Below are 11,499 nucleotides of genomic sequence, written 5' to 3' on the forward strand. Positions count from 1 at the left end.
TTCGTCTTTTGCAGGCTGCCCGCTCGGTTTCTTCGGGAAGGACTGCTCCCAGAGCTGCCAGTGCAGGAACGGCGCCGACTGCCACCACATCTCAGGACAGTGCACGTGTCGCACCGGCTTCATGGGGCAGCACTGTGAGCAAAGTGAGGAACGCTGCTTGTTTGTTCCCTCTTTCTCCATTTATTTAGTTGTTTTACGTTCTGTCCTCAACTGTTCCTGTTTAGCACTTCATTGTTTTTGCGATTCCTCTGATGCTGTTGAACAAATTCATTCAGCAACGCCGTCTTAAACTGGTGTTTCAGCTCGGTGGATGCTTGAGGTGCTTCCTTTCGGTTCTCTGTTTTCAGTGCTTTCAGCCTGCTAGTTTTGGGTGAGAACTTGCTAAGTTTGACTTTCCTCTCATTTTCAGAGTGTCCTCATGGTTCCTACGGTTACGGCTGTCGTCAGGTCTGCGACTGTCTGAACAATTCAACCTGCGATCACATGACTGGAACGTGCTACTGCAGTCCCGGCTGGAAGGGCGCGCGGTGCGACCAAGGTTAGGACTCATGTCAACAGACCTGTGATGAGAATTACATCTTGCACATCTGTAGCGGGCTCAAGGTTTAACGTTCACGGGGTAGGATGGTCTTTATTCAGTCATGAAACTGTGTTTTCACTCGGTGCAGTAAAGCATTATGGGTGATGGACCAGTCGGCGTCAATCGTCACGCTCGCTGCGGCATCACAGAGGCATCTCTGACGGCCGACGGATCTCTAGAGTCATCGAGGATTTCATCATTTAAGTTGGAGCCCATGAGAAAGTGGGGCGTGAAGTGATGTCACCGTGATGAAATGAAACCTGGAAGGAAGGGGGAATCCCTGGAAACATTCAATAAGACACCGCTGGCCACATGGCAGTATGATGACTTTAAGGGCCAAATCCACAAAGAATAGATTGCGCCCGCAAATAGCGCTGTGAATTGCGCCGCATTTGCGCCCGCAATTTGCCCCGCTTTAAGGTCCTATTCACAAAAGATTTTGCTCTAATGATATGCCGGCGCAAACACGCCCATAAAGTTTTGCAGTAACTTCATTAACACCGGATCGGGATCAGATCAGGATCTGACGGTAATTCATGTTCTGTGTTTTGCTACACACACCTACAGGTCAGCTGTTAAACACACACATTCTAGATTTATATGTTTATATGGTGGAATTGTTTGTAATAAAGTAGCCCCTACTGTATGGATGAATCCTGAGCTCCGTCCTGTTATTTTTATTTTTAAATCCGAGATAAGTCCACAACCCCACTTGATCTGACTGTGTACAGTCATGTCTGACTGTAGATTTCACCCTTAATATCATTCAGTATCACACAGGCTTGAATGATATTGAAGAGAGAGAGAAACAGACACAGAGGGGGAGCTCTGCGTTGAATCAACGCAGAGCCTACGCCGTAGGGTACGCGGCGACGCACGCCGTAGGGTACTCGGCGACGCGCACCGTACGGTGCGCGTCGCCATGTACCCTACGCCGTAATCGCAGTTTAATACACGCTTCGAAAAGACGGTATTTGCTCCACTATTTTTGCGTGTGGCAAATAGCACTGGCCTTTGTGAATTAGACGGTTTTTGCAATGAGGCTTATTTGCATAGAAAGGGGGCAATTTTGCGCCGAATGTATGAATATTACCTAATTTACATGCATGCAAATGGCACAGGTGCTCCATGACACTATTTGCTTGGCAGCGCAGTTTGTGGTGCAATTCGCCCTTTGCGGGTGCTTTGTGAATTAGACGCTCTCTTTTTGTTTCATTTGCACCGGTTTAGCGGCCGCAAAAGCCGCGCAATCCTTTTGTGGATTTGGCCCTAAGAGTCTGGTTCACAAGACAGTAGTTCTGAAGAAGTGAAAGATGGTCCAGATGGTCGCAGAGCATCCGCCTCAAAGTTCCCAGGGTCCTCCACTTCGCTGCCTGCAGAGACTCGTGGGTTTTTGAGCTCAGTCATGCAGTTTTATACTCTGGACCGCCTCTCAGGAACGTCGCCTGGCACTGCCATCCCTACATTCTTAACACCAGAACCCCCCAAACCCAAGCTCGCTTGCACTTCTGCACCTGTTATACTTGTATTGTGCCATTTGAATAGCTTGAGCACTCATCGGACCCAACCTTCCTCCTTTCTGCAGCTGGTGTGGTGGTGGGAAACATCAACAGTCTGACCAGTGCAGCCATGCACGTGGACACCTACCAGATTGGAGCCATCGCAGGAATAATCGTCCTGTTGCTGCTGGTGCTTTTTCTCCTGCTCCTCTTCATCATCTACAGGAAGAAGCAGAAGGGTAAAGAACCCGCCATGCCAGCTGTGACCTACACTCCCGCCATGAGGATCCCCGCTGACTACGCCGTGGCAGGTGTGTCACAGTTTCCTACTTAGATGTGTCCGGGAACTTCCTGTAGACTGTATCTAGGAGGTGGTCTTTAGTTGATTTAGTCGTATTGACAAAGTGTCTCCACGTGTGTTTCCAGATGCTTACAGTCCTCCCACTGAGACCCACCCCAGCAACTATTTCTCCAACCCCAGCTACCACACCCTCACCCAGTGCGTCAGCCCCCCCCACCTCAGCGGCGGCCCATATGGAAAGGTACGAGTGGTGACTGACTACGTTTACATGCAGTCAAAATCCGGGTTATTGCTAATATTCCGGTTACTGAAACATTCAGAATATTCCGTTTACATGGTAATTAATAATTTGGGATATTTGGATCAAACCAGCGACGCACGGAGAACATCATGACACAATTCCCCTCATTTCCACTTCTTCTTCCTGTATCCAAATCCAGAACAAATGCTGCTTCGCAGAACTTTTCCTCACCTTCTTGTAAATTCAATTCAATTCAATTTTATTTATATAGCGTCTAATACAACAGTTGTCTCTAGACGCTTTACAGAGATCAGAACATGAACATAAACCCCCGAGCAGTTATTACATAAACAATGGCAGGTAAAAACTCCCCTAGTGGGAGAAAAACCTTAAGCCAAACAGTGGCAAGAAAAACTCCCCTTTAGGAGGAAGAAACCTGGACCAGGACTAGGATCATAAGGGGGGACCCTCCTGCCGAGGGCCCGACTGGGAGGGTCGGGGAATCTGGCTATCCCGGTACTTTCTAGCGTCTACAAATGCAGAAATGTTCATATCCTTCATTACATTTATGAAGTGATTAGTCTCCTCCTGGTCTTGGTTTCTCCGTGTTTATAAGAACTTCCTGGACTCAAAAGACCAGGATTCCTTGCGAAAAGAACATGCGAAGAAAACAAATTCATGTTCTTTTTGATGGGGATATTCCGTTTGGCGTTTACATGACCCAATATTCAGGTTTTAAAAGGAGGAACCCAGGGCTCATATTGGGGTTTTTAAAACCGGAATATGAGCAAATTCCGGTTATTCAAAGGGGTTATTGGTGTTTACGTGGCTGTGCAAAACCGGGTTATTGCTAATATTCAGGTTTTAAAAGGGTTATTGATGCATGTAAACACAGTCACTGTCTCTTCAGAGTTTTCGGTGACAACGATGTTTGCTAAACTGTCTCAAATGTCCATTTGTAGGCAAAGTATTCTCAGCTCTTTGTGAACATGAAGAGCGTGGATCAGAGAAAACACTTTGTTGCTCATACGGGAACGCTGCCTGCAGACTGGAAACGAGGCGACTGCTTCAACGAACTGGGTGAGCTGTGGAAACCACTTTATCCAGCAGAGCGTATGACGGGACAAACTTGTGATAACCGACTGATGAGATAATTTATATGTAACTCGAGGTGTGTTTCAGACACTCAGTTTAGACCCTGGTTAAACCGTCCTGCTGCAGATGCAGCTCCATTCACACCAGATCTTCAATCAGTAGAAGATCCCATCACGGTTCAAATGTAACGAGATTCATGCTCTGATGATATTCAGCCCGTTTCGGGACAAAATTTGTGTTATAAAAAAATAACCTGCTCTTGACCCGGTTATGTTCACAGTAGGTTGCCATGGTAACAGACGATGTAGCTAAATATGGGCCATTCGTTTTGTTATTTAGAAAAAAAACTACTTGTAAATGAACAACTGGAATTTGAATCCAAACGTTGCAGTTTTGAACTTTGTAAAATGAACAATTTTTTTAAGGTGTTGCACATATTTGCAAAAAAGTCTGAAATGTAACATTTGAAACAGAAAAACAGATAAGAGCTCTAAATTATAAGAAGTAATTAAAATCAGGGGTGAAAGTAGATTAAAATTCTTGCTGGTACTACGACCTCAACCTTCACCTTGTTCTCCTCCCACCACCCGCTTCTTCATCCCTGAACACGCATTACATTTTTTAACGCATGTATGGTGTAGAAATTAGAAACACTTGACACTGTGTAGGCCTATAGCAAATGATTTATTTAAATGGTGTAAATAAAGGCCAGTCCGGACCAAGGATTGTCACAGAATAATTTGCAAATGTTGACAAAACCTTCGAAATCATAACAATTTGTTTTGTTTCAAATTAGAATAAATTTAGTTATTTTATTTATTTATTTTTTATAAATGTACAGTTAAATTCATCAGCAGATGAACAGTTAACAAGTCTCTGTCTTTCTGTCTCTGAATTTTCAGAACATTGGGCACATAAATGAAAGAAGAGATGATGATGAGTAAAATGTCTGTACAATGTGTGCATTGAAATGGAAGATAACTTCTAAAGCATTTTTTTCATCAAAGCAAAACACTTAAAACATTTTCCACAGAGGCCTAAAGTAGTTATCCTCCTCTGAGTCATGCCACTCGTTGAATGGGCTGCTCTTTATATATATATAACTGTATGACGAAGCAAAAGCAGAGCTGTGGCATTTGGCTGAGTGGTCAGCGCCGCCGCCGTCTGTGAGAGATTGAGAGTTTGAGACCTGCTGTATGCGGGGAATAAATAATTCATTAGTTTTTTTTGCACTGAATCTTTTGGTGGTACGGAGTACCGGATCGTACCGGCTTACTTTCACCCCTGATTAAAATGGAAATGTTTTTCCTTAATTTAATTTGTTTTATTTCACAAAGTTCAATATTAAAACTTCAACTTTCAGTTTCAAATGTTACTTTTTCCATCTACAAGTTTTTTTGTTGCTTTGTTTTCTTTTTTAAAGATGAAAACAACAAACTACCGTATTTTCCGCACTAAAAGGCGCACCTAAAAGCCTTTAATTTTCTCAAAAACCGGCAGTGCGCCTTATATATGATCATTACGGTCATTTCTGTTACTGTAGTCAGAGGAATTCTGGGTAATGTAGTTGATGTCGCCGAAGTAACGGCGCTAAAAACGTCAGGAATCGTCACAGACGTTCAAGACGACAACAGCGACGCTGACTCGCATAATGGAGACTTTGACGAGACGGAGCAAAGCTGGTTTTTATTTTGTTAATAAAGTTTGACATACGGTACTTTTCTTCTTGTTTTTTTTTTTTGTTTTTTTTTTGCATTTGCTGTAGGATTTCGTAGTATTCCCTGTAGCGCAGCTCCATCAGGTAGATACGTAACTCAACCCCAGCCACTATAGTACGGTATTTTACCAGATATTTAGTGCGCCTTATAGTGCGGAAAATATGGTACTTGGATTTAGCTCCATAACAGCTGCTGAGCTTCTGCAACAGGCAGAGTTGACCAATTTCTCTGGATGTAATTTCCTGACTTTATAAAGTAGAAAACAGAATTTTCCTCATTGCAGGTTCAACATACTCAGAGTTTGCACAAGACCCACTTTCTGAAACACATTCATCCAATCTTTAAACCATTCACTCAGGAATCTGGAAGGATTTCTGACGTCTTTGCTTCCATCATTAACACTGTCAATATTTTTGTTTTCTTCATGCCAGGAGCTTATGGAGGTGAGAGAGGAAACATGGGGAGCTCGTTAAGAGGTAGGACCTACAAGTGAACCATACACTTCACTTTCATGCTGGTGCTGGTATCATACTGGATCTCCTGTTGGTTTATCAGATCTGGTGAAGGGCACAGCCTACCACGCCAGCTCCTGCTCCCTCAGCAGCTCTGAAAACCCATACGCCACCATAAAAGACCCGCCCCTGCCGACTGCCAAAAACACTGAATGTGGTTACGTGGAAATGAAATCACCAGCCAGGAGAGACTCGGCGTACGCTGAAATCAGCAGCAACCTGACCAACAACCCCAACGTCTATGAAGTTGGTGAGGAATTTCAGCTCGTGTCTGTTGCCCATCACTGAGTTCTCACCTTATTTACATTTACACAGTTTAATGTCCCACTGAAGTCTGAAATTAAAACAAAAAATAATTGAAAAAAGGAACAATGGAATCAGTTTGTTTACCGAAACTTCATCAAAAGCCACCTTGGTCAGACATGGGGGGACCCGTTCTCCAGCGCTCACATCTTTCTTCTCCTAAACTCTTATGTCCACTTTTCTGTATCGTTCATCTCAAACCAGCTCGGTAGGGTCTGAAGAATCTGCTGGTACAAGTTCTGCTTTTTCTACTGCAGCTGTAAAAAAGTGAATCCTTGCACTGTTCCCTGCGCCACTGCCCCAGATCTACCACTGCAGCTAAAACCACACACCTCCACATAGTTTTACAGGCAAGGCAAGGCAAGGCAAGGCAAGGCAAGGCAAGGCAAGGCAAGGCAAGGCAAGGCAAGGCAAGGCAAGGCAAGTTTATTTGTATAGCACAATTCAACACAAGGTAATTCAAAGTGCTTCACATAAACATTAAAAGCAGCAAGACACAATTAAAACATAAATAACAAATAAAAGGAAATAATTCATCACACACACATCACATTCTTAAAATGGCAAGAATTACGCTTCTATACAGTCAAAACGTACAAAGACCGGGTCAAATACAGTATTACAAAAGTAATCTATAACAATTTGTACGGTGAATTAAACCAATTTGACAATTCTATGCCACAATGCCTGTTTCTAGGTCTTATTTCCATAACTTTGTGCGGTTTTCACACAACTGACTAGAATTACAGATTCAGATTCAGATTCAGAAAAACTTCATTTATCCCCGAGGGGCAATTGCAAGACAACTGAGCAGCAAGACGTTGAAAATATCAAATAGAATAAAAAATAAAATAGAATAAAATGAACAGATAAATGGGGCATGTCTCGTTATGTACAAAAAATATATAAATATAAGAACAAAAGTAATCTGTAACAATTTGTACGGTGAATTAAACCAATTTGACAATTCTATGCCACAATGCCTGTTTCCAGGTCTTATTTCCATAACTGCGCGGTTTTCACACAACTGACGAGAATTACGTTTCTATACGGTCAAAACGTACAAAGACCGGGTCAAATACAGTACAGGAAAGTGATGTTTTAAATTGTTCCTGAATGTTGGATTATAGCTTTAAAACTTTATACAAATCACACTTGTGTTTGATTTCAGAACCAACCGTCAGCACCGATCAGCCCGCTGGAGATGGCAACATCCACGTGCCGTTTGGGCAGGATCCATATGACCTACCAAAAAACAGCCACATCCCGTGTCACTATGACCTCCTGCCGTCTCGAGAGAGTCCGACCTCTGAGCTCAAGGAGCCGGACAGCGAATAAAGACTCAGACTCACCGCTGAGAGAAGTCATCATTCCTATTCCTTAAAATCCATCGACTTACAGGCACAGTTTATACCAACAACATATTTTCACTTGTTTTCTTTTTGTAATCGTTGAAACAATCATTGTAATTATGTATCTTGACTCAAAGGGGTATATGCTTTTGGGTAATATTGAAACTGTGTGCGTATGCTTGTGTGTATATGTGTGTATGTGTTCACTACAGCTGTAACTGCAAAAAAGTCTTAAGTCATTCCAACATCTGGAGGTCCATTTTGTGTCTAGCATAAAAATAGCTTTCTGATTATTCTGTGTAACATTCAAAGACTCATCTCTGTCGCTGTTACGAGAGTCTTAGAAAATTGACTGATTGTCTGCATCAAAATGTTGTGTGTTTTATAAGGAAGAGCAACATGTTATGGACTGGTATTTAAGTAAACCAAAGGTACGAGAAGCATTTAACGAGTACAACCAGCATCATGAATGGGTTTCTAGGTTCTAGCAATATTCAGCAGCTTCCCACTCGCGTAAACCTCAGAGAATGACTGAGAGTTGTGTTTCATGAGTCATTGATCACTTGTGTTGCTCAGACATTATATCTGCATGTAGCTCTTCTGTGCTGGATGCTCTTTTATTCAGATAGACTTCACAAAGGACTGGTTCACTATCCCCCCCAGGACTGGTTCACTATCCCCCCCAGGACTGGTTCATTATCCCTCAGGACTGGTTCATTATCCCCCCCCCAGGACTGGTTCATTATCCCCCACAGGACCGGTTCATTATCCCCCACAGGACTGGTTCATTATCCTCCCCAGAACTGGTTCATTATCCCCCCCAGGACCGGTTCATTATCCCCCCCAGGACTGGTTCATTATCCTCCCCAGGACTGGTTCACTATCCTCCCCAGGACTGGTTCATTATCCCCCCCAGGACTGGTTCACTATCAGCCCCAGGACTGGTTCACTATCCCCCCCAGGACTGGTTCATTATCCCCCCAGGACTGGTTCATTATCCCCCCCAGGACTGGTTCACCATCCTCCCCAGGACTGGTTCATTATCCTCCCCAGGACTGGTTCACTATCCCCCCCAGGACTGGTTCACTATCAGCCCCAGGACTGGTTCACTATCCTCCCCAGGACTGGTTCATTATCCCCCCAGGACTGGTTCATTATCCCCCCCAGGACTGGTTCACTATCCCCCCCAGGACTGGTTCACTATCAGCCCCAGGACTGGTTCATTATCCCCCCCAGGACTGGTTCATTATCCCCCCCAGGACTGGTTCACTATCCCCCCCAGGACTGGTTCATTATCCCCCCCCCAGGACTGGTTCATTATCCTCCCCAGGACTGGTTCACTATCCCCCCAGGACTGGTTCACTATCCCCCCCAGGACTGGTTCACTATCCTCCCCAGGACTGGTTCACTATCCCCCCCCAGGACTGGTTCATTATCCGCCCCAGGACTGGTTCATTATCCCCCCAGGACTGGTTCATTATCCCCCCCAGGACTGGTTCATTATCCGCCCCAGGACTGGTTCATTATCCCCCCAGGACTGGTTCATTATCCCCCCCAGGACTGGTTCACTATCCTCCCCAGGACTGGTTCACTATCCCCCCCAGGACTGGTTCACTATCAGCCCCAGGACTGGTTCACTATCCCCCCCAGGACTGGTTCACTATCAGCCCCAGGACTGGTTCATTATCCTCCCCAGGACTGGTTCACTATCAGCCCCAGGACTGGTTCATTATCCCCCCCAGGACTGGTTCATTATCCTCCCCAGGACTGGTTCACTACCCCCTTAAGACTGGTTCACTATCCCCCCCAGGACTGGTTCATTATCCTCCCCAGGACTGGTTCATTATCCTCCCCAGGACTGGTTCATTATCCCCCCCAGGACTGGTTCATTATCCCCCCCAGGACTGGTTCATTATCCCCCCCAGGACTGGTTCATTATCCTCCCCAGGACTGGTTCACTACCCCCTTAAGACTGGTTCATTATCCCCCCAGGACTGGTTCACTATCCCCTCCAGGACTGGTTCACTATCAGCCCCAGGACTGGTTCATTATCCCCCCCAGGACTGGTTCATTATCCCCCCCAGGACTGGTTCACTATCAGCCCCAGGACTGGTTCACTATCACCCCCAGGACTGGTTCATGCTCCACCCCAGGATTGAAGTATAAACCACGCTCTGCCCCGTGTTCACTGCGGTCATGTTTCTGCTTGATGTTAGCATGTGATCTGTGTTTGGATTTTTACCATTTTGATTGATAAAACACTCTGTAAATACCACCATCTGACTGCTTCTGACTCGTCAGTGGGAACATGTCTGCAGCATCATGCTGTGACTGCATGTTGACTGCATGTTGTATTCACTGATTACTGATTTAACCTGATTTAATCGCATGGAGGAAGGGGACAGTACCACTGGAGTGGCAAACCGGGGTGGTGGTCCCTCTGTTTAAAAAGGGGGACCGGAGAGTGTGTTCCAACTATAGGGGGATCACACTTCTCAGCCTCCCCGGGAAAGTCTACGCCAGGGTACTGGAGAGGAGATTACGGCCGATAGTTGAACCTCGGATTCAGGAGGAACAATGCGGTTTTCGTCCCGGTCGTGGAACACTGGACCAGCTCTATACCCTCCGCAGGGGGCTAGATGGTTCATGGGAATTTGCCCAACCAGTCTACATGTGTTTTGTGGATCTGGAGAAGGCATTTGACCGTGTTCCTCGTGCCATTCTGTGGGGGGTGCTCGTTGAGTATGGAGTCCGGGGCCCTCTGTTAAGGGCTGTCCGGTCTCTATATGATCGGAGCAGGAGTTTGGTTCTCATTGCCAGCAGTAGATCAGAATTGTTCCCGGTACATGTTGGACTCCGGCAGGGCTGCCCTTTGTCACCGGTCCTGTTCATAATTTTTATGGACAGGATTTCTAGGCATAGCCTGGGGCCAGAGGGGATCCGGTTTGGGAACCTCAGGATTTCATCGCTGCTTTTTGCAGATGACGTTGTCCTGTTGGCTTCATCGGACCGGGACCTTCAGCATGTGCTGGGGCGGTTTGCGGCCGAGTGCGACGCGGCAGGGATGAGAATCAGCACCTCCAAGACCGAGGCCATGGTTCTCCATCGGGAAAGGGTGGCATGCCTTCTCCGGGTGGGTGGAGAAATCCTGCCTCAGGTGGAGGAGTTCAAGTATCTCTGGATCTTGTTCAAGAGTGAGGGAACGATGGAGCGGGAGATTGACAGACGGATCGGTGCAGCGTCCGCAGTTATGCGGTCGATGTACCGGACCGTCGTGGTGAAGAAGGAGCTGAGTCGAAAGGCGAAGCTCTCGATTTACCGGTCAATCTGCGCACCTACCCCCACCTATGGTCATGAACTTTGGGTAGTGACCGAAAGGACAAGATCGCGGATACAAGCGGCTGAGATGAGTTTCCTCCGCAGGGTGGCTGGACGCTCCCTTAGAGATAGGGTGAGGAGTTCGGTCACCCGGGAGGAGCTCGGAGTCGAGCAGCTGCTCCTTCACATTGAGAGGAGTCAGCTGAGGTGGCTTGGGCATCTGTACCGGATCCTCCTGGACGCATCCCTAGGGAGGGGTTCCAGGCATGTCCCTCCTCCCTAGGGAGGTGTTCCAGGCATGTCCCACCGGGAGGAGACCCCGGGGAAGACCAAGGACACGCTGGAGAGACTATGTCTCTCGGCTGGCCTGGGAACGCCTCGGACTCCCCCCGGAGGAGCTGGAGGACTAGCTGGAGGAAGAGCTGGAGGAAGTGTCTGGGGTGAGGGAAGTCTGGGCATCTCTGCTGAGGCTGCTGCCCCCGCGACCCGGGAACGGATAAGCGGCGGACGATGGATGGATGATTTAACCTCTGCTGTCACGTCCCAGCCGGGATTTCTATGTAGGAGATTATAGGTGTAG

The 11,499-nt window shown here is 46.5% G+C and overlaps 1 protein-coding gene across 3 annotated transcripts in view; it reads left to right on the top strand.

The window, feature by feature from the left end:
• The window catches only part of megf10 (multiple EGF-like-domains 10), a 110,122-nt gene extending 101,255 nt beyond the window's left edge, over positions 1 to 8,867 (top strand). For all 3 annotated transcript variants that reach the window (XM_061734550.1, XM_061734552.1, XM_061734551.1), the window contains 8 exons: positions 15 to 143; positions 410 to 538; positions 2,166 to 2,390; positions 2,506 to 2,621; positions 3,584 to 3,701; positions 5,866 to 5,910; positions 5,990 to 6,196; positions 7,421 to 8,867. In XM_061734550.1, the coding sequence (XP_061590534.1) occupies positions 15 to 143; positions 410 to 538; positions 2,166 to 2,390; positions 2,506 to 2,621; positions 3,584 to 3,701; positions 5,866 to 5,910; positions 5,990 to 6,196; positions 7,421 to 7,587 (1,136 nt within the window). In that variant the 3' untranslated portion in view covers positions 7,588 to 8,867. The remainder of the gene's footprint in view (positions 1 to 14; positions 144 to 409; positions 539 to 2,165; positions 2,391 to 2,505; positions 2,622 to 3,583; positions 3,702 to 5,865; positions 5,911 to 5,989; positions 6,197 to 7,420) is intronic.
• The last annotated feature ends 2,632 nt before the right edge of the window (positions 8,868 to 11,499 follow it).

This window comes from Cololabis saira, chromosome 11 (genome assembly GCF_033807715.1).
Source record: "Cololabis saira isolate AMF1-May2022 chromosome 11, fColSai1.1, whole genome shotgun sequence".
NCBI lineage: Eukaryota > Metazoa > Chordata > Actinopteri > Beloniformes > Belonidae > Cololabis > Cololabis saira.